This window comes from Pagrus major, chromosome 6 (genome assembly GCF_040436345.1).
Source record: "Pagrus major chromosome 6, Pma_NU_1.0".
In the NCBI taxonomy this organism is placed as follows: domain Eukaryota; kingdom Metazoa; phylum Chordata; class Actinopteri; order Spariformes; family Sparidae; genus Pagrus; species Pagrus major.
In genome coordinates this window covers 19,090,536-19,116,079 of record NC_133220.1, presented here as the reverse complement: position 1 = coordinate 19,116,079, position 25,544 = coordinate 19,090,536, and the positions used below count along the sequence as shown (strand labels likewise).

At 42.3% G+C, this 25,544-nt stretch overlaps 3 protein-coding genes across 5 annotated transcripts; 2 read left to right on the top strand and 1 right to left on the bottom strand.

Annotated features, from left to right (window-relative positions):
- The first annotated feature begins 298 nt into the window (after nt 1–298).
- Nucleotides 299–5,104, top strand: LOC140998138 (pseudouridylate synthase RPUSD4, mitochondrial-like). Its single transcript, XM_073468310.1, has 6 exons — nt 299–768; nt 1,816–2,023; nt 2,135–2,228; nt 2,350–2,500; nt 2,617–2,714; nt 4,605–5,104. The coding sequence occupies exons 1-6, from the start codon at nt 360–362 to the stop codon at nt 4,800–4,802; spliced, it is 1,158 nt and encodes a 385-aa protein (XP_073324411.1). The 5' UTR covers nt 299–359; the 3' UTR covers nt 4,803–5,104.
- A 264-nt stretch (nt 5,105–5,368) lies between these two features.
- On the bottom strand, nt 5,369–13,148 carry LOC140998137 (transcriptional regulator QRICH1-like). 3 transcript variants are annotated; one of them, XM_073468307.1, is made up of 12 exons: nt 12,697–13,148; nt 11,775–12,037; nt 11,573–11,647; nt 10,311–10,448; nt 9,190–10,221; nt 8,568–8,727; nt 8,213–8,367; nt 8,002–8,116; nt 7,814–7,922; nt 7,576–7,724; nt 6,922–7,012; nt 5,369–6,619 (listed from the first exon to the last, which is right to left on the bottom strand). In XM_073468307.1, the coding sequence occupies exons 2-12, from the start codon at nt 12,024–12,026 to the stop codon at nt 6,430–6,432; spliced, it is 2,466 nt and encodes an 821-aa protein (XP_073324408.1). In that variant the 5' UTR covers nt 12,027–12,037; nt 12,697–13,148; the 3' UTR covers nt 5,369–6,429. The 3 variants fall into 3 exon arrangements, with proteins under 3 accessions (XP_073324408.1, XP_073324409.1, XP_073324410.1); XM_073468308.1 differs by having other exon boundaries at nt 11,573–11,641; nt 12,697–13,129; XM_073468309.1 differs by lacking the exon at nt 11,573–11,647 and having other exon boundaries at nt 12,697–12,784.
- A 6,431-nt stretch (nt 13,149–19,579) lies between these two features.
- Nucleotides 19,580–23,405, top strand: LOC140998626 (uncharacterized). Its single transcript, XM_073468962.1, has 6 exons — nt 19,580–19,844; nt 21,202–21,321; nt 21,398–21,516; nt 21,767–21,917; nt 21,992–22,113; nt 22,197–23,405. The coding sequence occupies exons 1-6, from the start codon at nt 19,640–19,642 to the stop codon at nt 23,184–23,186; spliced, it is 1,707 nt and encodes a 568-aa protein (XP_073325063.1). The 5' UTR covers nt 19,580–19,639; the 3' UTR covers nt 23,187–23,405.
- Nucleotides 23,406–25,544: the final 2,139 nt, after the last annotated feature.

Genomic DNA, 25,544 nt, shown 5'->3' with positions numbered 1-25,544 from the left:
CAACTGGTTTTGATGGTCAGATTTATTTTATCTGCCTTATTGTTTGCCAAAGCGTAATTTTTGGAGCGGTTTGACAAAAATGTAATGTGTTTGCACATTTTTTGTCATGTTTAATAAAAGACAAACCAACCGAAAATGGCACTAATTCGACTAAAAGCGTGTATGTTTCACCAAAACCACTATTAAACCTTCAGATTATTTCGATTATTGTATTTTGACGCTTTAATTGTTGTGTTGAAATAGAGCTCGTACATTTTACTCTGAAAGGTGCGGCCCGGAAGTAGTTGAATGGCGACCATGCGTCCTCTGCCGTTTGTTTTTATATATCCGAGTTGATATGCACTATCAGACACACCACAATGAACGGCTGTAGAAGACTGGTTTGTAGTGACTGGATCTCCGGCCTCAACACCGTCTTCTCTCGGGTCAGACAGCGGACAAACTGCCGCCGGGGCCCGGGGACAGCAGCGTCCCTCAGCAGGAGCCAGTCCACCGCACACAAACAAGCTCCGGGCACCGACACGGGGGAGAAACCCCGGCTGAGAGCCATCGATCTGGCCCGGAAGGTCCAGCAGGAGAGGGAGAAGCCAGCGGCGGCGGAGCCTCCGGCGTCCGCTCAGCAGAAGAGGGTGACGGAGCTGAAACGGTTCAGTCTGCAGCTGCAACACGTCCATCCTAACGTGCTGGCCAAACACCTCCACCGCAGCGTGCTGTACCAGGATAAAGATGTAGTTGTCATCAATAAACCCTATGGTGTTCCTGTCAGAGGTAAACAAGGACAAGCTGACTGAAGACAGTCAACAGTACAGATGTACACTGATTCACTTTTGAGTTACAGTTAAACAGAGAAGGATGTGTTGAATATTGTTAGTAAAGATAACTAGGCCTAGTGTTTGGTCATTTCTTTAGATGATTAGGTGATTAATCAATTAGTTGATTCACATAAAGATGTTCGATTCATTTGTATTTTGTTTTTCATTATTCAAGTAAAATGCCATACTCTGGTTCCAGCTTCATCAGTGTGAAGGATTTCCTTATTTCTTGGTTTAGGACCAAATCTGACGATAGTTTTTATGTTGATCTATCTTTTTTTATGAAATCGATCAATTAAATGTTTAAGAAAAAGCCCATCACAAGCTCCGAGACCCAAATGTCTTAGTTTGTCCAACCAACAGTCCACAACACAGATATTCAACTAGTGTTGTCACAATAATGAAATGTCTAACTTCGATTTTCAATACCATGAGAAACAACTGAAACAACACTGAGGACATGAAAATGTTATTTCTATTGTAAAAATATATCTATAACATGAAGAGTACGGCAGAAAGACTGTCGTAAACATTGAATATCACCCTTTATAAAGTAAATATTTGGTTTTTGTCTTAAGATTAGGTCTGTTAACTGTTTCAGCTTTACTCGGTTTAGTGGAAATTGAATATCTTTGTCTTTCAGACTCTTGGTTGGACAAAACAGGCGATTTTAAGTTGTGACCTTCGACTGTGGGGAATTGTGAAAGACATTTTTCCGTATTTGTTAATGGACACTGAAAAAAAGTCTTAGATGGCAGACCTTACTTTCTTTTTGCCAACATACTGAATGTGCAGATGATTTACGAATATTGGCCAATAAAATTAGTCTGCTGGTTTATTAGCAGGGCTCTGTTCCAATGATAGTAACTACGAACGTTGTCGTATTCGAACAGGCCGCAGTACTACAGCGAGAAAAATAACATTATTGGACATTAATGGTCAGAAATGTCAGAATATGCTGGATTACCTGCACCTGAACACATTTGCTTTTGCTGTCTCTCAGATGACTCTGGGGTCATGTCCATCTCCTCGGTGCTTCCTGTTCTCTCTAAAATGATGGATGGGATGAAGATGAAGTCTGATTCTCAGCTGCTCCCCTGTCTGGGACTGGAGAAGGAGACAACAGGAGCTCTCCTGCTGGCCAGGAGGGAAGAAGTAGTGGAGCACATACTCAACCTTCACAGAAATAACCAAGTTCAGAGAAAGTACTGGTAAGACACAGTACAGGGCCAGTAGATGATGGCGTTGAAAGAAGATTGTGCGTCCTTATTGCCACATTACATGCTACAATTAATATCCATGTATTCAATTTCCCTCCTCAGGGTCATCACAGTTGGTGTACCTGTTCCATCTGAAGGAGTGATTGACATTCCCATCATAGAGCGACAGGTCACAGGCTCACAGCCACACTTCAAGGTGTCTCTTCTTCTGTGGTTTTAAGGCCGTAGTATTTAGTTGTTAATTTAGGTGTTACTATAAGACTGTTCGTATAGTTTCTCCAATCTCATAACTTCTTCTTTTTTTTTTTAAATTCCAGATGGCTCTAAGTCCTATTTTCAAAATGAATGACGCAGGCGACGGTGTGACCAAAGTGCGCGCCCATCGGCAGGCCCATCCTGCAGTGACCAAGTACAGAGTCCTGGACAGCAGCAATGGTTGCAGCCTTGTGGAGCTCCAGCCTTTTACTGGTGAGACTGTCCTTTTTTTGGAACCTGTCACAGGAAATGACTCACAAATCAGTTTGTTAAATTTGATTTTAAGAAGACTGGACACATTTTCTACTTGTCTGCTCTCGTGTCCACAGGAGTGAAACACCAGATGAGGGTTCACATGGCATTTGCTCTCGGGTGCCCCATTGTAGGTGACCACAAATATTCCCACTGGAACAAACTGGCCCCCCAGGTAAATTATTAAATATAGGTACTGGAGGAAAATAGCAGCACAAGCCTTGAAAACTGGCTACTAATATGCCAATCTTTTTCAATTTGTAATGTGTCTTGTGCTTAGGGTGCTGTGTTTGTGTTAACCCCTGGAATGTTTTTATTTGGGGGAGGTCTATTGAGTTGGATGATGTCTCTGTTGCGATGCCGAGGTATTGTGCTACTAGATGATGGTGTGTTAACATGCTGGAACCTTTGATTTATTGTAATTTAGTGTGTCTGAATAATTCCATGAGAGGTGGGTCATGTAAATACTGAAGCCCTAAAGGGCCATGCATTCATTCATTTTTTTCCCCTCCATTTTCGCGTGATAACGAGTTAATTTCATTTGTTTTCTCGAGATCTCGAGTTATTATCTCGAAATAACAACTGCTGTTTTCCCGAGATAAAGGGATAATTTTCTCGAGATCTTGAGAAACCAAAACGATAGTGTAGTATATTAAATCATTGCAGGAAACATCATTCAGTGTAGCAATGTCAAAGGAGCAGGAGCATATCGATCACCGCGTCACATATCTTTTCAATCAAGGCCTGACACAGGCTGAAATAGCATTATGCCTTGCTATAACAGATAATATACACATTAGTGTGCGTAATCTAAAAAGGCTTCAGCTATATCGGCGGCGCAATCTAAGTGAGCCTGATGTCGTCATTAACTACATAGCTGACCAGCTACGAGGTCCCGGGTGTCTCCATAATCTCAGGCCTATCATATCACAGTCATTATCTCGAGATCTCGAAATAGTTATATCGTTATCTCGGGAAAACAAAGTTTCGTTATCTCGAGATCTCGAGAAAATTACCCCGTTATCTCGGGAAAACAAAGTTTCGTTATCTCGAGATCTCGAGAAAATTACCCCGTTATCTCTGGAAAACAAAGTTTCGTTATCTCGAGATCTCGGGAAAACAAAGTTTCGTTATCTCGAGATCTCCAGAAAATTATCTCGTTATCTCGGGAAAACGGCAGTTGTTATTTCGAGATAATAACTCGAGATCTCAAGAAAACAAATGACATTAACTCGTTATCACGGGAAAACGGAGGAAATAAAATGTATGAATGCATGGCCCTTTAGGGCTTCCGTATGTAAATGACTAGACACGAATATTAAATATTCATTCATTCATTGAAATGGTATGTGATACATTTTTTACTTGCTCAGTTGACAGATGTTTAAAAAGAAATACAACCTCAATTCACATCAGACTAATTATCACATGACCTCTGTGTTTGGCGAAATATGGTAGATAATGAGGGATTAAGATCACAGACATCCTCCAGTTATTACAAAATACTAGAGGGCCTGAGGTGATACTAGTCCCGTGCGAATAGGGATTAAGACACTGATTGAACAGTTGAGGTAGTGCAGCTGAAACCAGGATTCATCAGATCAGATATTAGCTGTCGTTTGTGTTTTTATGCTGTTACAGATCCACTATTACAGTAGCAGTCGGTTTGATTCTTTGTTTTCCAAATATGTCCTTTTTAAATGTATTGTAATGTTAACTGTCACACCAGGAGGTTACTTAACCCTAACTGCCTGAGCCAACAAGCATCTCATACTGTACTTCATCTCCCTCCCACATGGCAAACAATTTCATTGTGTCTTAGTGTTACTGATCCTAACACCTACTGCACAGACATACCAAACAGTGCCTTTTTTAAAAAATCTACTTCAATTTACAAACAATCTACAAACACCTCAAAAGTGGAAATAGTGTTTTGGTTGTTTGCATTTGGGTATATTAATAAAACAAGTGAGACAGGAGGGCCGGCATTTCTGCAAGAGCTCAGTTTCTGTTTTTCTTTCCGTTTTATAAATAAAATCACCAATTTCTTCATTCTGCCGCACAGAAATTATCGGACCGTGTGCTGGGAAAGCTTGGACTGGAACAGAGCAAGATCCGGTATCTTCCACTTCATCTGCTCGCTCAACAGCTCACACTGCCAGGAACCAGTCAAGCAGACATTAGCGTGTCATGCCCCCTCCCGAAATACTTCTCGCAAACGTTGAACAGACTGCAGTTAATTCCTCCTAATAAAAAGGACTGAAGATCATATCTTCTTTGCTTCTTTTGTTAATTTCTTCAGTTTGGGAAGATTTTAGACTGCTACATGAGGGAAAAGTGTAGAATCCAACTAATATATCAGATATTATCATCCGATATTGGATTATCACAGATATACTGGTACAAGTGTATGAGTTGCCTGATGATTATTAAAGTTTCCATTTTCCAGAACATAATGTTGAAAAAGATGCTTGGGATAATTTATAATTATTAAATTCTCAGTGAAGTTTATTGTTTTAGTGTGCTGATGTTATTTTGGACAATAAAGTTTGTTAAACTGTAAAATCTCCTGCCTCCATTACTTTGGGTGTGTTTGACGACAACATGAGGGATTATTGCAAAAATGTGGTGTATAATGTGTGTATCGGCTGATATATTGTTATTGGAGTTTTTTTTACTCCGCAATATTGGCATCGGCCCAAAAGATTGAGGATCAGTTGGTCCGTAACGTCTCCGATTTAAGTTAAATGAGATAGAGTTATATAAAGTTGGCTTGTTGTGAGGTTTTGCAAAATGATGAAACAGAAGAGACTGTGTGGGAAATGACTGTACAGTGCTATACAACTCATTTTTAGTAATAAACAAAAGAAGCAGAACTTTATCACAACTATTTCTTTCAATGCAGTTCAAATCAAATGTACATGTCATTTCAAGGGAGGCACCACTAGGCTAATGGATGCTGTTGGTGACACAAATCAATTTGAGAAGGCCAACAACTAATCCTTATTTCAAATGTCAACATTTCCACAGACAACACAGCGCTAAATACTTGTCATTTTTGAATTGCTTGACATGACTTTTGATACAAGGATTAATATTGTGTTAGCTGAACGAAAGATGTTTCCATCTGCAGATCCTGTTTAATAACCTACTATACATACAGGAATACGTTGGCAAATATCCTTGATGGGTGTTTCAATCACTAGCTTTGACCTGAGAAATATGTTTCCAATCTCCTGAACGACTACAATATAGCACTTGACCTTGTGAATATCTGAGGTTCGGCTCACTCGTTGATCCACAAGCATAAATTATGACGTCGTTTTTTGAAAAACAGGCACAAGTTCTTCCGCTTTGAACAAATCGATAAATGATCCAAAATGCAGTCTGTATACAAAACAAAGTGGTGGGAAGTGGTCCCTGTAATTGTCCAGTAAGATGTGACGTATCATAATGGGACTCTCTGGCCTGAAGAGAAGTAAGAGGTGGTTAAAGGTCTGTGAGGTTAAGTAGTGAAGGGTTAAATATCCTCATATATTGATAAGACTGACAGGAATATCTACCACCTGTGGTGAGCTGCAGCCCAGGAGGTCAATCACAGTCCAGCAGTGGTGAGACTAAAGCCTCCCCTACAGTCCAGTTCAGGTCACAGAGGCAATGGCTTACAAAGGTAGTCAAGAGAAAGAACAGCCCACCACATCAGATGAAAACAGAAAATGTAAGAAGAGAAAAAAATCTTTGCTGTAATGATACACTCCTCAGAGAGAGATGATGATTGTTTCAGAAGTTGTTTCATTTGATTTGAGATGGCCATTGAGGTTTTTAGAGTCTGGATGGATACTGCATAGTCAACAGAACGAGTTCCCATCGGTCCAGTCAGTCCTCTCACTTTAGCTCATGATGTCTGGACCTGCGCCGATGATCTCCTGAATCTCTCGGACCACGATGATGCGGGTCAGCATGTGCTCCACCTGCTGACTTGTGAGGGGCTGAGATGAGTACCACATCGGGCTGTTGGGTGCGACGACGGGCTCCGGAGTCATGTAATACGCATCATTGCGTCCCTTAACGCTCTGAGGGCTGGAGAAGGAAAAAGAAGTTATGTCAGAAGAATTATCCAATTACACAGGATTTATCAGGGTTGCAACGGTATGAGATTTCACTGTACAGGAAACTCAGAAAATATCACGGTATCACAATTATTATGATCAGTTACAATGACCCTCAAAGGAATGAGAACAGAAGGGTTTGTTTGGTTGAACAAACACTGTACTAATTATATCCTATATGTTTTGATAACACAAATACAGTAGAATTCAATATCAAATTCAATAGAATAATGAAATTCAATACCCTCGGATTTGTGATGGAGTGTAACTCACCATTTGAAGAGATAAAAGTCATAAAGTTTGATGGGGCAGCGAAGAGGATTTTCAGGATCCTCGATCTGCTCTTCAAACATTTCATCAGTTCCTGAAACAGACGTCACACAGAAAATTCTGCTGTCAAAGGCTGTGATTCATAGCAAGACTTAAACATGAGAAAGCCACGTTCACACTACATTTTGGCCCTGATCTCCTACTTACTGACAGTTTTTGGAAATCGCAGATCAGATCAGAGGCAAATCGGTGCGCGCACCCGTGAACAATGATCGCCATTTGTGAAAGGACAAAAGACGGGATCCAGGCGCTTGCCGACAGCTTGTCAGTATTTGTAACCGTGTTGTCCTCACTTTACCACAATACAAGCAGGCAGTTATACATTTTCATTGCAAAAATAATCCTTGCTGTCCGTGCATCCTAACCCGTTTTCCCACACATATTCTTTTCTTTTTATCCCTTGTTTAACCGCTGTAAATCAGTGCACAAACAACTCGGACTGCTTGGACGTGTCAATCCCATGTCACGTCTCGTGTGTTATCTTGTAATGTTTGACCTCCTGTCACTGACCAGTCATGTTGTGTGCAAGACTGTGAGACCAGATCAACCATCTGATGACTTCAAAAGTCATGTAGTGTGACCAAATGTATTGAGCACCTTTCTGTCCGCCGTGTGCACCTTGTCCTTTAAGAAGGCGTATACTGGTGGCTTTGTCCTTGGCATTCGCAGGGTTCTTCCTCGTGTGCCTCAGGACCTTTGTGAAAGCCACTTTCAGGTGCTGTTCAGGTGTCGTCAGACGGAAATGCCTGTGATAAAAGATACATTTAAAATATATCTCAAATATGTTGTCATTGAAGAGAACAGATTCAGGTCATCCTGAGAAGTGGTTACTCACTTAGTGTTGAAATACATTAGAGTTGTGAGCAATGTGGATGGTGAATGTGCACCAAGCTGTTTACACTCCCACAGCATCTCCTCTGTCACGTGACTTGGAATGACATAACCTAAGATGACAACACACGATGCGTTACGTTTTTTAAATCAAACAGCTAAATTCAACTGTAAATGTCGATCACTTCTTACCTAAAGGATGGACACTGGGTTTCCAACCCTCCAGGATTTTGTGTAAACACCCACAAAAACGTGTGTAATACGGATCAGAGAAAATATCATCCACACGTCCATTTTCACAGAGATACTACAAAGAGAAAAAACATACATGTTAATGCTTACAGTAACTTAGAAGCTTAAAGCCTTTTGGCATGGTACACAGTTAAAGGATGGGGATACTGACCTTTTGTATACACAAGAAAACATAATATAGAACATCGGATGCAAATTGTTCCTCCTCCGATCCTCGTGCCTCCTGAGTCATCAGGGAAAGACCCAAGTTCAGCTCAGCTACGGCGCTGGACAACAAGTCTTCTTGAAAGCGCAGCGGCTGACGACCTGGACACAGCCACAGAGAGATGAGAGAAATACTATTAGTGCTATAAAGATTTGCTTATTTCTTAGTTTCAAGCACAATAAAAGTTAGTCAATATTACTACATAAACAGCTGACACCAGGAATCACACCAAGTTTAAATTTTAAGTTTAGTTTTTATTAACCATAATAACTTTGGTTCAAACATCTTTTTGTTGACTTACGTCCTATAGGTGCAAGCTTTGTCTTTTCCTGCTTATTCATCTCCGCATTTTTTCGCTGCGCCCAAAGGCGCCAGACCTCGAGGCCTTCCTCCGGCTTCAGACAGACGGGAACCAGAATCTCTGCAGGAGGTTCAGCATGAGCCTCCGTCTCTATGTGACCCTGCACAAGACAAAAACAAAAAGGCCAAAGTTATGCTTTCTTGGAAAGAGGGAAGTGAAGATAAAATGCATATTAATTCAATGATGATAATGCAGCAAGATAATGGTATAATTAAGTTTTAAAGACAGAAAAAAACCAACAAAAAACAAAACAGAAAGCTCCTCCAGCTCTAACACTAAGATGTATTTGCATGTTTTCAATCACTATTAGAAGATTTTTTTGGAAGATTTGTTACAAATTGGTGGATTTCAGTTATTCTTCTTCTTCTTCTGACTAAACAGGATGCATGTCTGCTCCAATTTTTCTCATTAACATATTCTCATTAATCTCTTCAAGATTAATTCTTCATCCATTTTATACATTGAACTATGGAGAAACGGGGTACAAAGCATGGGACAAGTTCAGCAGTAAACATACTGATCTATTTCTACTGTATAGCTATAAGGAAAAGTCAGGTCGAACCTGCAGATGGAGCTGCTGTTCCTGTCCCTCTTCTCCTTGGCCCTGCTGTTGATTTGGGTCCCATATGTGTACAGACTGTGTGGTGTTGTAAGTCCCTCCTACAGTCTGCACTGCCACAGGGATGTGAATGTTCCCGTTCATGAACTGCGCTGGGAACAGCGTCTGTACTATTTCCTCTTGTGTCCCAGCGGAGGCTGACTGCACGTCTATAGACCTTGACGAGGAGCTGGGGGACAGTCTGTCCTTACCGTTGGCCGTGGTAACCTGCACTGTGCTGTATGTCTCCTGTGGTATGGCAATGTGAGTTACACCCTGCTGCTGTGGAGTGGAGTACACAGGGATGGTCCAAGTCTCACCTGTGGGACCTGTGATTGTTCCTGTAGTACTGTACAGTTGAGCGCTGTCAACAGTGAGCAAATCTGGTCGTAGGGACACGTAGCTTTGCTGCTGCCCTTGAGGGATGGCTAGAACTGTGGCCACCTGCTGGCCCTGTGGAACGGCATACGACACAGCTAGAGGGACATCCACCTTACGCTTCTTGGCAGGTTGGAGAACAGTTGAGACAGTGGCGGACCTCCTCTCTGCCTCTCTGAGAGAGTCCTGTTGCTGTGAAGGAGACATGGCTTCTATGGTCTGAATCTGGATCTGTTGGCCCCCTGGTAGTTGAATCTGCTGGCCACCCTGTAGTTGAATTTGCTGGCCACCCTGTAGTTGAATCTGCTGGCCACCCTGTAGTTGAATCTGCTGGCCACCCTGTAGTTGTATCTGCTGGCCACCCTGTAATTGAATCTGCTGGCCACCCTGTAATTGAATCTGCTGGCCACCCTGTAGTTGGATTTGTTGAATCTGTTGGCCACCTTGTAGTTGAATCTGTTGGCCACCTTGTAGTTGTATGTGTTGGCCAGCCTGAAGTTGAATTTGCTGGCCCCCTGGCAGCTGAATATGCTGCGTTCCTTGTAACTGAATTTGTTGGCCACTTGACAACTGGATCTGTTGACCTCCAGCTACAGCTGCAACCAACTGCGCCTGAATCTGTGGAACACAGCCGACAGTCACAAACCAACAACAGTGCGTCACATAGATGCACTTGATATGTGTAACTGTTTAAATACATCTCGTACCTGCTGCTGCTGCTCCTCTGTGAGCTCTCCCTGCTGGACAAGGTGGGCTGCTGAGATTCCCTGCAGGTCCTGCTGAGAGGGGGAGGCCACCTGAAGAACCTGGCCAACTGCTTGGCCATGCTGCTCCTCAATCTGAACCTGGCACAGAGCAAGAGAATGAAAAAGTAAATACAGAGCAGGGGCCTCATTATACAAACTTCCTAGGTCTGAAATCCTATCTGATGTCAGGTTAGGAAGACATTTAGGATTTTTGGTATTAACATGTTTTCTAACTGCATTTAGGAAAAAGTTGTACCTTATCTTAGGACAGGAATCCAAAACTAAAACTCAATGCCCATCTTTCAATGTCTAACCAGCAAGCTAGCTAAACATTGACGAGTGAAGTGAGTTTTGACAGTGATTCTTATGTGTCTTGTGCAATTTAAACTTAAAGTACGCCTGACATTGACATATAAACCAGGGGTCGACCAATATGGCTTTTTCAGGGCCAATACCGATTATTATAGTCAAGGAGACTGAAAACTGATATTTGGGACCAATATTCATATGCAGTAAAAATGAAAATCTTTGTGTCAAGTACTGTTCTTAAGTACAAATTTGAAGTACTTAAGTGTTTTAATTTTCTGCTACTCTATACTTCCTCTTCACCACATTTATTTGATACAATTAGTTACTAGTTACTTTGCCGTTTCAGATTATTCAGTGTTTATAGGCGATTAATGGTGACGTGTTACCAATCAGATATTAGGGACTTTAAGCAGCGACGGTTGAGGGGATGGCTACAGCGTTCAAGAACAAAAAGCTCCACACTGCACATGCACGATTCTATCGCGACACTTCCTGACGCTGTAGCACAACAGTCTACTGCGGGAGAAGGCCTGGTTCGCTGTACTCAGAAGAACGCCAGAAGTGTTAGATGGTAGTAACAGAAGTAGACGTTGTAAGAGTTAAATGTTGCTTAGTGATAGTTGTTTTTTTACTACTACGACACCTTAGCTGGCCTTCTACCATCACTGCTTCATCCCTATTGTTGTAGGCGGGACATTGTGTACGAGGATGTTGCATCAGAAGTTCTGATTCAATTAAAAAATGTGCTACTTTGGTTCTGATTCAGAACCAAAGTAGCACATTTTTGAATTAGTTCATTTTATCATCAATCTGACAGAGAAATCACTTTTACCGATAATCTGAAAATACTGAGTATCGGCCCCGATAATCGGCCAGGGCCAATAATCAGTCTACCCCCCCGAGTTTAAACTAACCTGCACTTGAAGTTGCTGTTCTGACTCTTGATGCACAGACAGATGAGGTGAAATGTCTGACGAGGTCACCTGTACCTGCCATAAAACATATAAATGAAGTACAGCAGATTGCCTGACATTTAACCGCCTCATTAATATCATTCAACGACTAAATAAAAAGAGAAAAAAGGGAGATCAGGGATAAACAGGGACCTGTTCTTACCGGACAAGCCAGCTCCAGGAGAGAGCCAGCCACCTCAGTGCTGTCTGTGTAGATGCAGTTGGTACCCTGCTGCTGGTACACCATGGCTGTGGTGGTGGCCGCTGCCCCTCCCTGTTGGCTGAACTCCTGCAGCACCTCTGGGCCCTTGGCGAGAGACTCCAGGAACTCCTTCATCCTGTGCTGAGGCACAGTGCGGGCTTTCTGCCGCACATACTCATCAAAGGAGACCACCCCACTCTCCTGCTCATTCATCCTCAAATGACCTGGAAACAAGAGAAGACATTCACAAACATCACATTTACAATGCAGGGCAGTGAAAGCACACACATGCACAATGAATAATATAATAAAGAGGGGGCTTTCGTTTTCTCTTTCATCTGTCATTATATTAGCTAAATATTGTAATTTAAACCCTTGCTGGCTGAATAGAGGGAAGCTGAAACAACATTGTAAGCGCACAGGACAAAGTGCATTTTGGCTCGTAATACAATGAATGTGCTAGGCTTCAACTTTTTCCCAACAGCTAACTTTCACATAATAGTCACATATAACTCATTGCTGAGTATACAATATTACACTATGGAAGACAGTGTTGGTTAAATGTTTCAAGACACCGACTTTATGTTTGCTGACTTTCAGTGCTGTCTACTAATAGTGTCTACGTGGTTAGCATGCTAGCTTCACGTTAGCAAGGCACTGTGTTGCCACAGCCCATATGTTAGCTAGTAACCGCTGATTGTATTTAACATCGTTGTACACAAACGTGATGTCTACTGTAAATTATGCAAGTTAGCCACACATTTCACTCGTCGGACGACAAACATTAAAGCCACAGTCCACCCATTGCAGTAACAAGGCGCTAGCTAACCGTTGTGCTAATGCTAGCTAGCTAGCTCGATGGCTCTGGATCCTGTCATGCTACCTTAAATAAAACGAAATCCTCTCCTTTCCGCCAAGGCACGGTGTTTAAAACTAAAAAGCCGATAAACGTCTAACAGCTAGCCACCAGCATGCCATTCACTTGGCTACATAGTGCACGTAGCGGCAGTGTAATCCCGAAAACAATGCTGTGATTAGATTGCGATAAAAATGTAACAGCAGCGGCGAGCGGGCGAGGTCTGACGTCTGCTTATTTCAGAGACACACATCCAGGCGAGGCTTCGGGGGTAAAACAAAGTTCCCCGGCTCCAGCAAAGCACTGATTTAATTATCCAACTGAAACACGATCGGTATTACACACGGGTACCCGAAAAAAAACACCTCCACTGTGTTTATCCAGTGAGATATAAAATGACGGAAGTATAGGCCCCGAAAACAGCTCGAGTCCTCTCCAGGTTGCTGTCAGGCACCGGCCTGCCGCGCTGCTCTGCTCACAAGAGTTCCCATCCTCACACCAGCACTGTTATGTATGTGGGCTCCATCACTGTGAGAGGACATGCAGACAGCACACACAGGCATGAGCGTGTAGTGTCGTGTACAGTATGTAACGAGATGTGATTTAGAAAGTTAAATTATTGGGTAATTGTTGGAAACATTACCTGCAGCCTACATGAACTAGTTTTTTTTAAATACCCTTTACTTTCTTTATTATCTGAAACTGGAAGGCAGAGAGGGGAAACAACAGGAGTGAGAAATATGCACCCATATATAACCAAATAGGTTGATTAAGATCTGATTGAAAAGCATTCATTATATTCTCTAGAAGAAGAAGAAGAAGAAGAAGAAGAAACCCAAATGTAGGCTTCACCTCATTTATTTATTTATTTATTGCTCAATTTGGTTGTCTATTGGCCTCATGGTGATCTCTGTAGGTCACAATACATGTAGGATGTGGTTCAAAGCTCTGGGAAAAGTCAGTAAACGGATCTTATTTTGTCTGACTGGCTCCAGGCTCGATCATTTAAAATGAACACATACACTGTTTGAACTGAAGCGGTGTTAAAATGCTCTCCAGGATGCTCTGCTGATGCCTGCTTCACATCTGAATGCATGTACCTTTAACAAATCCTAACTTCCCCAGTCTGCCTTAAAGAGCCAGGCATGTGCTGCTGAGGGCCTCCCCCTGTTCTCCCCACAACAAACTGCCTCTCGTCCATCTTAAGGTGGACCAGCGCAGATGTGCTGCCTGCATAGGCTGTGGCCTCTACACACTGGAGAGGGAAGAGTTAATTCCCACACTCGCTGCACACTGGGACTCTGTGAGGGCTCTCTGCTGGAGGTGGTGGTGGGAGTTATACATGTATGTTAATATTTTATTCATAAATAATTTTGGTAGAGAAAAAAAACCTTAAGATAAAGATCATACAAAAAGACAAGTTTGGATTTTATACAGCATGCTTATCATCTACTGTCCGTGTGTGATGTCATGTATGGCATGTGCCCTCAAAGCAATAACACGGTGAGTTGGCATGAAACGGTACTAGGGCACTCGTGTCTAGTTGGCTACACATTATCACTTCATGTGACTACTGTAAGAATCTTAATGTAATCCTTTAGCGAAGGGATTTAACCTTAACCTTAACACAACTGTTGTAGAAACAAGCTGGCGAGGTGTGTGGGATTTGATTAATAGCCTATTTTTAACACTTTTCTTTTTCTTTTTTAAAATCTGCATGTGAGCACAAAAGCCTGGATGGTGTTTATTAAAAACTTCCTCAGAGTTTCCCCCTGATGTTGTGATTGGTCTCTGCAGGTGAAATAAAAGATGGGAGGCTGCCAAGTAACCAGCCGGTGCAGTATTAGGAATAAGACGCCAGCTTCGAAGGCTAGATGGCTGTGAGCATGTCAGTGCTGTAAATCCACTGTGATCAACCCTCGCTGTGATGTGCCTCCTGTAGCTACATCAGAAATCAGATGTCGCACATGCTCGTGCTGCAGCTACAGACAGAGTGCTGCCCATGACGCACTGAAAGGAAGCAGAGCACGAGGAATCACAGGTAAATCTGGCTTTATCGAGCATTTTAAAATCTTTGGTTAATGTTTTGGGAGAGATTGTTTCAGCAATGGGATGTTTTGACTTTTGACGGTGTTGTAATATAACTGTTAACAGTTGAAGAGTGAACTTTTCAACAAGGCATTTTTAAATCTAGGATGTTTCAAGAGTTAAAATAAATATAAACAGAAGAAACACTCATTTATCATCTAATTTATCAGCTGAGGTGGCAATTGGGAAATCAGGTCACTGTGAGAAATGTTTGTGCAATGCTAAAAATAACATTATTGTGCATAATACCTGTTCCATTGTGTTTTTTAGTCATTTATGATCCATGTTTGTTCATATCATGTGTATCATTTAAAGTGGCAGTTTGACATTTGTGACCCAAAGGTCAAACACAGATCAGACCGACACAAGCTGTGCCATGTTTCTGCCAAGCAGTGTTGTATATTTGCTCAGACAAACCCTCCCCAGGTGTTGTAGGGAGTGCAAACACATGGGATTATACCAGGGAGTTATTGCCTCTTATAGGATTTGAATGCAAGATTAATTATCTGATAATTTGTGTGACTCGACATAAAGTTTGTGTAGTCCATGTCAGTCTGATGCGTGCGGAGGTTTATGGGGCAGAAATGCCTACCCTATACATATTTCAACTCTTCTTCTCTGTCTTTGTTGTTCTACAGGCGTTGGGATCTCAACAAAAATGGGGCGTTCATCTTTTCTCCTCATTGTGTGTCTGTCTTCACTTGGAAGCCTTATTCAGACTTTGCATTCACTGGACAACTCTGATTCAGCCCGACTGACTCGAAGCATAAGCAGAAACAACAATGGCCCGGACAGCTTGTCCAGTGAATTAATCTTCCATTCAGTGAGCAGCAGTGACTCTGTGGAGGGCAGCGGACAGAGTGTTGACAGTAAAGCATCGTGGAGAGCTGGCAGTGAAAAGCGCTCTGGGTCTACAAAACCAGCACTTAGTCTACACCACTCAGGGGCTCAGGGCCAAGGAGCTGACAGAGCTAATACTTCAATTACAGGACATACACAGTCCAGTGTGCACATTATCTCAGAGGAAGCTCTCAGCCATGTCACGTCTGAAGAACAGTTCAAAGAGAGTCATGCATCCGCAGTAAATGATGATTTTCTGGATGGTAAGTGAGCATGCGATGGTTAATTTAAGACAAAACAGAGGTTGAATACAAAATATTGTCAGCTCTTAATTCCCACTGCCCCTGCATTAATAATAAGACTTTCCTCTTTCTCCCTCTTTTTGTCTCTCAGGTCAGCTTGCAGGTAAAGACAGGCAGAAGCTGCCCGTCCAAACCAATGTCTTTACTTCCATGACAAACCAGAACCAGTCAGGACCCGGTGGCCCCTGTGTGCTTGGACTCAGTCCTTGTGTTTTCCTTCCAAACTTTAATGGCACCAATCTGCTCTGGGACGACATGAGGCGCACTCTGGCATTTGCCTGGGAACTTCATGTCTTTGGATCTGCCAGCCTTTTCATCCTGTTGGCCGTCTTGGCAGTTGTGGGAATGGCCGGTGCATGCACTCTTCCTCGTCCTTTCTGTGATGCCCTGACTCTGGCAAACGGTCTTCTGATCCTGAGTGGTACTCTGCGTGGCGTCCTCCTTCTTCTCGATCCTTATGGGACCCGTCAGATCCTGTCTCGTGCTACTCTGGCAGCACTCCATAATGTTCCCCTGCAGCTCCTTCTGTGGGTGCAGGTTGCCCTCGCTCTGGTCACACTCAGAGAGTTCAATTTATTGCTATTCCCACTAAAGCTGCAGCACACGTGGTTGGTTGGAGGGCTGGCTGTTTTACATTGCACCCAGTTAGTTGTAGCAGACCTTTTGTCTCCAACTTTCTCCCCTGCTCTCCCTCTGATGCTACAGACCCTCTCTCTCTGCTGGGGTCTCCCGTTCTGCATGGGAATCCTCCCTAAGTCTTGTTCTAATCTACATCCCTTCCTCAGGTCGTCTGTACCTCAGTGGGCTCCCTCACAGAGGATTGAAAAGTGTGGAAAGCGAGTAACAGCAGTGTGCGCCTTCCTCGGGGTCCTCTGCTGCAGCCTTCAGATGTATAGTCTCCTCTGGCTTTATGGGCTGCTGGGGAACTGGAGGCGCTTTGGTTGGGGCTGGTGGCTCAGTCAGTTCTGGGCAAGAATACTTGAGTTAGCTTGGGGATTCTCTTTGCTTGTCCTGGGCTCCTGGATCTTCTGGATGCCATCTAGAAGTTTTTCAAAGGGTGATCTAGGGCAGAGCAGAAGTGAGCTGTTTAAAGGGGGAGAGGAGACAAGCTTGTGGCGCAGGGTCTTGGCCCGCATACGGAAAGGGCCGCTCAGAAAATCAGAGAAAACCTGGGAGGAACTGATGCCAAGAAACTGGGTAATGTGTAACCTGTCTAAAACAGGTTTCAGCAACAACAACATCATGTGTCCATATGATGATCCAACATTCACCACTATACCAGAATACATGCCTGATCCTGTTAGCATCAGCTGCTCCGACTCTCAGGCCGCACTGCTGTGGCAGAAAGTTGGTGAACGCGAATGTATTCTTTCACTTATAGAATTTGACATGCGGCCACCGTCTCCTATCAACCTCAGGCGCAGCATTGACAATGCCCTTCATCATGGACAGCTTGTAGCAGGAGGTCTGTTCACACCTCCACCTCCCTCTTGGACTCACTCTCTGGGCATGGACACCACTGACGGAGATGGTGGCACAGCCGCATTCCCTCCAGCTTATGTTGGCTACACGTGGACACTGGATACAGAGTCTATTTGCCCATCGTTAGACCGTTTTCAAGCTAAAGAGCTGATACAGTCACCCAGTGCTACCTCTGATTATAACGGTGGTGATTGGTCTCCAGCTACTGCGCATCAGAGAGAAGAACTTAATCCAGCACCCCCAGCAGTGACACAACAGCTGGACTGGTCTGAGGACGACGTCACTGATCTCTAAGCTGTCTACAAGCTTCCTGCTCTCTTTGTAAAATGGCACAATCAATCTGGACAGTAATGCTCTCACAAGTCAGCTAAGTAAAAACTGCTTTTCTTGAAAGCTACCAGTTTCACAAATTCAGCACAATAGCCCCTCGATAAGTCACTGTTACACAAAAATCCTATTCTGTCAAGACGCGTATGTCTTGGAAAAGATTTGTGTGAAACCTGGTAATGAATGACTTAACCAATTACTTAAAGATGCAATATGTAAGAATGACCACCTGTTGAATTCATACTCCCGACTAATGGGGGCAGCATATCACCAGAGTAACTTCTACATCCAGGACTGTAGCTACTGTTAGCTTGTTAGCTCAGTTAGCCGTGCAGCTAGCAGGAATACCAGGGGAGTGTCTGTGTTTAAACTGCATGCAGGGAGCTTTGGATTGCTGGGAGACAGAGGTTTTACGACCCGGGAGTAGCTGGGTAGCATACTAACCTGCCAAGTTATCTCTTAGCACAGTACATAGACATATTTGACAAAAAGTCAAAACTTGCATTTTGTCACATTCTGTTGATACATTTTTATTAATTTTTAAATGTTTAAAACTAAAAATCCATACATACATGCACCGTTCATCTATTCATGGGGATTTGACTTCCATTGGATATTATGAAATATTTTAAAGAGGTCAGTTATGTTTTTGGGGGTTTTTGCCTTTCCTTTATTGTGTTATGTAGCATTTTTGTTCATGTAAAAGGTCTGCAAAGTAAAAAAAACCCAAAGTCCACGGCAAAGGGAGTTACTCTCTCCCACAGAAAACACTGCTCCTGCTCTGCTTGAAACGCCTGGTTTGGAGTTGAGCCTTTACTTCAGTAACTTATGTGTGTTGTGACGTTATTTTAGATCACACTACCCTCCTCGGCATGACCCGCCCTACTCTGCCTCTGATTGGCTACATCCTGCCTGCTAAGTAATGCCCATGTGCAACTCTCACCAAAGATTGAACATAGGCGAGATGTCTCACTCTGTAGCTGAAACGGAGCGTTTAAGACACAGTGTGAAAAGAGGTGTTGCAGCAATGCACCACATGAGAAAAATAAAGTGTTTTTTGAAAATTGAAGTATGTAAACTTATTCTACTAGGACCCCCAAATAAAAGTATGAACCTGAAAATTAACATAATATGACCTCTTTAATGTCTATGTGTTCCAAGTGGATATTATCACCATTTTATAAAAATATATATATGACAGTTTTATTTGTGTATACACGATAGACCAGTTTTAGTCAGTAAGTGTAATATTTCTATCATCTGAATCAACACCTCGCTCCTGGTTGCATCTGTAGTGTTGTCACTTTTTAGAAAGTCATGGGAGCATTGGCTTACTTTTGATAAAATGTGAAGCTTCAAAATATATTAATATGATTGTATGTTTTCATTGTGTGGATTTTTAAATAAAGGGACTTCATATGAATCATCTATAACTTTGATGAAGAACATGCGCAGAAATTCTGCATTTTAACCCCTGGACCTGCAGCTAGATCCATTTTATTTGTATGCTTTCATGTGTTAGCAAGCATAAATACATTTATATTGCTCTAATGATGTCTCATTTGTCTTTTATACCAACACTGCTCGTGTATCAATAAAGTGAAATGTGTTCAAATAAAATTTAAACAACAATATGCTTGTCTCATTCTTGTCTTATTTTCTTAAGTTTAACATGCACCTCTACTTTCAGTTACACTGAGTTTTCTCAGGTTTACTTCACGTCAGCTGGTCTATTCATTTGAGAGGAGGCGTCATCACCTGTCTGTCCCCCAAACAGGTGTTTTTACCGAGCTGGCCTGTGATTGGTCCATCAATTAAGAAGCTCGCAACACTATATGTATGACTCATCGACACAGTGGCTGTGGCCGCGATCAGCTCAACAAAAGTTTAAGAGAAAAACACGCCTAACTTACTGTAATAATCGGAGCATAATGACTTTGATAATGTTATATATCGTAGTGCTGGCGACTGTAACGTCCGCACAGCTTTGTTATGGAGCAGCTGTGGATTCAGAGGCTGTTGGTCAGAGGCCTCCACCAGCAGGTAGTGTTCACCTGAGGAGTGCAGAGCATGAACCTGTGGCTCCAACACGACGGGGCTCACTCACCTTCAGGTCTAACCAAACATCCACTCATGGTGAGTTACACATCCTCTCACATGTTTTATAATAAGAAGTGCTCGACATACTGTAACTACTCCATGTGTAGTTGAATCGAACAAGAATCGAAATATTAATCCGACACCAGATTTGCATAATTCATGGCACTTGCAGGATAGTTTCCTGTCCAACGACGGTAATGCACTTTAAATATAATAACATTCAATTTAGATTATCTCCTTAGATTTCAGGCTTAATACTACAGTATTTAATTTGTTGAGGTTTACCAGAGCAATATTTAACAGCTATATTATATATCATTAGTGAGTCAAATTCTAACCACTCATCTTTTTTATTTGTTGACTATATATTTTTAGTATATGTTTTAATGATTGCTTGCTTCTGTTGTATGTTTGAATATGTCTCGGATGTATGTTTTTATATGTTGCGTACTATACATTTAGTATCATCTTGTTTGAATGAGAACACAATGGGAGGAAAAATGAGCTGTGAGTTAAAATAACAATTTCTCATCAAGACAGTGACATGAAAACTGCCAGATAAACTATACCTCCAACCACAACCCTCCCCTCTTTACCTGTATCAAACTGGGATTAAGAATGGGCATATAATTCTCATCCTTGTTTCTTGATAATCCAGATTAATCAAGGAAAGTGGGCGAACAAACGCATCACCCTTCCCAATATCTGTCTCCCAAAAGCTGGAGAATTGCCAGGACCCATTATGTTCATGTCTCTTGCAGTAAAAGCTGCGTTAACTCTGTTAATGCCATCATGCTTTTAAGCAAATGTAGTTTTTTTTCATTATAAAAACCATTTCAGTCTCATTTATTTTTAAACAGTTTTATTAATTGTTCACATAATATAAACAAGTTTAACAACATATAATACACAATAACTGGAAAACAAACAAACAAAACAGAAACAACAACAACAACAACAACAAAAGCTGTAAAACATCCGTCCAGACAATAGAAACTAAAAGTACACGGTTTCCTTCACGTAAAAAAATAAAAACAACAGTAAGTGATGTTGAATTTAAAGATGCTGTATGATTTGTCATGAATAGTAGAGCTGCAGAGGAATGTGTTCAGTACACATGAACGTGCATGGGGATGGTGTTATACACATTCAATCCCACATAGTACCTTGAGACTCAATGTGTGGCCCTCTGTGTTGGCCAGAAATGTGTATTATGTCCCTAACATGCTCATACGCTGCATAACGTGTCCTTGTGTTGCTGGCAGGGTAGAAACAATATGGGGAGGTTGCTCTGAAGCATGATGCAGAGTGTTACAGTTTTCTCATGGCAGTGGCTGTTTGAGGAGTTTGATGTTCTCAATCAACAAGCTGAATTTGTGCTTGTTTTTTTCAGTGCAGCACAATTTGATGAATGCAAAACTGAAGCGCATTGATCCATCAGTGCAATGTAGTGACAACCTGATGACTCTGAAGGTCAAAGGGGTCAGAGCTCCTCACTTACTCGTGGATAGTGGTAAGTTCTATATGTGGCGTTTATTTTATTTTTGGCCAATTCACTCTTTGAACGTTTCTTTGCTAATGTCAAACAGGTGAGGGACCTCTTACTCCTTTGTCTCAAATGCCCTCTAAATGTGGCTTCTCTGTGAGGAGGTCCCGCAGAGATGTGCAGTTTGCTGCACCTTACCAGGGCTGCCATGTTACACAGCAGGTGCGCTTAATGTCAGTATTCACCAATATTCACGATGTCTTGTGATTTATCTTTAAATTCGGTTTGCAAAAGCTGCACTTGTGAAATCAAACTGCACGGTGCATGGATGTTTCCCAAAAGTTGGATGTTCATGAAGCATCTCTCTAACTTTGTCTTTGGCCATTTTCTCTGTGCGGCCTTCAGTCTTCAACTGATCTAAACTTCTTGGATATGACTGCCTTTCTCTCATTCCTCCATTTTTACACTGCAGGGTGGCGATTATGTACTGCCACTGCGTTTATGGGGGGCACCAATGACAATGTCCTGCCCTGCTGTGTTACCACCACCCTCTGTGTCCTGCTTCCCATCTGGGATGGTGGTGAAGATTGGTGGTATTACAAAACATGAACTCAAAGTTAAAGGTAAGTGACTTCACATATTGGCTTTAGGAAACTGCTTTCATTATCTTCTCGTCTGATATTCAAAACTGTTGCAGTGTCTGGCACGTGGAAGCCCCTTTCATCGGTCTGTAGCAGTTGTGGACTTGCTGTTGAAGTGCTCCCTGGAGGACTGATGCTCTCTGCTCCCTACAACAGAGGCCTGTGCATAGAGACTGAGGTATGGTGGGGCCCTCTTGTGGTTAAAAATGGAAGCTGAAGTGAAGACATACTTTTTCATTTACTCAGTGTTTTTCCCTGCAGAAGGAGAAGTATTTACTATCGCTTCTGCTGGCGGAAGTTGAGCTCTTGGTCACATGTCCTTCATCACCGGACATTGAGCCTACCACAACGACAGCTGCGCCTCCCACTGACCGTCCTGTCCTGCAGTATCCCCAGTACCCCCAGTTCCCAGTGTTTCCTCAGTACCCTCCAGGTACAGTGGCACCTTTGCCACAGCATCCACAGCTGCCCTCAGGTGCTTCAACAGACACTGGAAAACAAGAATCACCTGCAGCTCAGCACCCTTCCTTTCCATTTATGCCACAGTATCCACAGTTCCCCCAGTATCCTCTGTTTCCCAGAGCGGTACCACCTATGAAACCTCCTGCAGCTCCTCCGGCTCAATTACCTCAGATGCCTCAGTCTCCACAGTATACATTTCCTTTTTTCCCACAATTCCCCATGGTACCTGGAATTTTCCATCCAACAACCCCTCCTCCTCCTCCTGCTTTGGTAACCACACCTACCCCCACCACTAAGCATGATGGGAAGCCTGTTGTTCCCCTGCAGACACAGTTTCCAATTCCCCCTCAGTATCCTTTCCATCCATTCCCCGAACTCCCACAGCTTCCCGAAGGTCAAACTCGACCTCTTCAGGGTCCGAAACCTGTAATCCAGCAGCACAAACCATATCAGGTGTATCCTCAGACCTACCAGATCCCTGTGCTGTATCCTCCTCAGAAGTATCCTTCTCAAAGACAAAACACTCAAACTGCTGCTCCAACTACCGCCTCAACAATCAGTGCAGCTACCGCCCTGAAGCCTGCTGCTCAACAGCCATTTTATTACCCACACCCTTATATGCCGGCATATTATGTTCCTCAGCCGGCTCCCATGCCGGCATTTCCTGATCCTCCTGCAAAACCAGCTCCATCTGATCAGCACGAACGTCAGCCTGTCTATCGTGCCATGCCTCCATTTTATCCTTTCCCTTCTCATCAAAAGCCAAAATCAGTTGCAAGGAACTGGTAAATGTTCTGCTGACTGTTCCCAGGAACATGACAGACTCTCCTTCATGTGTTTTGGCTTGGTTAATGTCAGATTTGGCCGGCAAAGTTGTAACAAACTCGCCAATGATTCTGCTCAATAGAAATATACTAAATGTTGCAGGACAAGCAGAGTTGCTTGCAGGGATTCAAAATGTAAATTTACTTGATTAAAAAAAAAAAAAGGCTAAGGTTAGCTACACAATTACTGTTTGAGTTTGTTGTCTTAATGTTTGTGGTTATTTCTCAGGATAAAGCCTGTTTCTAGGGCTGCCTGTTCCATCATTGATTTAAGCTGGCAATTATTTTCTTGATTAATTCACAGTGAGGTCGATGCAAAATGTAAAAATTCATCACAATTTCCCTGAACCTAAAGTAACATTTTTAAATTGATAGTTTTATCCAACCAACAGTCCAAAACTTATCAGATTTACAATCAGGGAAGAAAAATAGCTAATGCTCACATGTTGACAGGTTGGAAGCTTCTACTATTTGCTTTAAATATATCTTAAATGATTAATCAATTATCAACATAGTTGCCGATGATTTTTTTCTTTTCGTCGATCCACCATTCAACTAATAGTTTTGCCTCCCTGATTCAAGCCTTCTCTACAACGCCATGGGATAATATTACGTTGGGCAAATAGCCTATACTGACATTTATCTATCTATCTATCTATCTATCTATCTATCTATCTATCTCTCTCTCTATATATATATATATCTATATCTATCTATCTATCTATATCTATATATATATATCTATATATCTATATATATATCTATATATATCTATATATATATATATATATATATATATATATATATATATATATATATATATATATATATATATATATATATATATATATATATTTTGTTGGCCTAAAATCAGTCAGATTATAATATCTATTGAGTCTAAAGTCATAGTTCTCATTGTAGCTGTCTGAAACTGCATTTTTACTAGTCGTCATACCAATTGTGGATATTCATTATGACATTGTTACTAGTAACGATGCATTTTTGGATATTATGGATATCTTGGGGTTTTTTGTTTTTTTTTGTTTTTTTTTTGCAATGCAAACATGGACATTGATCAAAATCAATGCAATATACTTCCTGCCCGAGGAAGAATGATGTGGATATCTGAGATGAAAATTGTGGATAAGAATAATATTATGGACATCTGAAATGTTCCTTCTGACCAAGCATAATTGAATTACAGATATCCAGTCTATCTATAGTTAATAATTAATTGTTTTGGCTGTCTACGCATATGTACTTACAGACATGATAATGTTTCTATTCAATGTTAAACCTGCTCGCCACAGGCTGCAGCCCTGAAGTCACTTTCACAGCACGTGTCCGCAGTGATAAATGCATAAAACAGTGATAAAGCTGTGTAAGTGGATCACCTGCACGGGTCAGACGGGTGGTTAGCTCTCCGGTACTCGGCTGCTCTGACGTCGAGCACGCTATTTGACGTCACCGTGGGAGTGTTCCACCATCGGGAGAAATGAATGGTCATCAACACAATCCTCTCAGCGCCCATGTAAGTCGAAGCCAGCAAAACACACATTTTACGAACTGGTCTGTGGTGGAAATGTGTTTCCATATGCTGTTATCCGGTCCGCACGGGGGTTACGGTTGATTAACGCTGTTTATCCTATTGTCGCTGCCGCCTGGCGAGCTGCCCGGCGCGCCTGTAGCTAAACCGTGGCCGGAGCCGGAGCGATGTTTTTTAGCTACACAGTCTAGCCGAGCGGCTAACTGACAGGCTGAGTGGCCAGGCGGCCAGCATGCGCCTGTTTTGCCACCCAGGATAGTCTGGATGGGCGATGACAAGTGTATTTACATGTGAGTAATTACGAGAAGCGAATTAAAGCTCCGGCTGTAGAGACGATTTGTGCAGGTTGAACTTTGGAGACAACACCCAGGCCGGATGCGATGATAGTCTCACCGCGGTCCATCTGCTGAACGGGTTTTAGCGAGGTTTTTACAGCTGATGTGACCATTCTGACTTTATCCTCAGTTAGCTGACCACTGGTCGTTATGCACACAAAAAAGAGGGGGACTGAAATGTAAACCTACACTGTAGACACTGTAGGACTAAATACGCCACCATGAAATACAAGACACCAAGGTGTGATTAAGAAAGCCTAGTGGGAGTATGTGACAGATGGCTACCCAATACCTCCAGTCTAAAAACACCCGGTGTGTTTGAGCTGTTCACACCTGCGAGGGCCGTGATATGATGGGTTTTGTAAAATGAGTTTCATTTTAATGGTTAATTCTATATTTGGAGATACAAACAGGTGCCACAGTGGTCATGACTCATGATTCA

Excerpts from the sequence above, each read along its gene's own strand:
- LOC140998138 (XM_073468310.1), top strand. The coding sequence starts at position 360 with ATGAACGGCTGTAGAAGACTGGTTTGTAGTGACTGGATCTCCGGCCTC. Across the intron at positions 769-1,815 it reads CTATGGTGTTCCTGTCAGAG|ATGACTCTGGGGTCATGTCC; the intron begins GTAAACAAGGAC and ends GCTGTCTCTCAG. Across the intron at positions 2,501-2,616 it reads GGAGCTCCAGCCTTTTACTG|GAGTGAAACACCAGATGAGG; the intron begins GTGAGACTGTCC and ends TCGTGTCCACAG.
- LOC140998137 (XM_073468307.1), bottom strand. The coding sequence starts at position 12,026 with ATGAATGAGCAGGAGAGTGGGGTGGTCTCCTTTGATGAGTATGTGCGG. Across the intron at positions 8,117-8,212 it reads TTTTCTTGTGTATACAAAAG|TATCTCTGTGAAAATGGACG; the intron begins GTCAGTATCCCC and ends TTCTCTTTGTAG. Across the intron at positions 7,725-7,813 it reads CTAATGTATTTCAACACTAA|GCATTTCCGTCTGACGACAC; the intron begins GTGAGTAACCAC and ends CTTTTATCACAG.
- LOC140998626 (XM_073468962.1), top strand. The coding sequence starts at position 19,640 with ATGACTTTGATAATGTTATATATCGTAGTGCTGGCGACTGTAACGTCC. Across the intron at positions 19,845-21,201 it reads TAACCAAACATCCACTCATG|TGCAGCACAATTTGATGAAT; the intron begins GTGAGTTACACA and ends TGTTTTTTTCAG. Across the intron at positions 21,918-21,991 it reads ACATGAACTCAAAGTTAAAG|TGTCTGGCACGTGGAAGCCC; the intron begins GTAAGTGACTTC and ends AAACTGTTGCAG.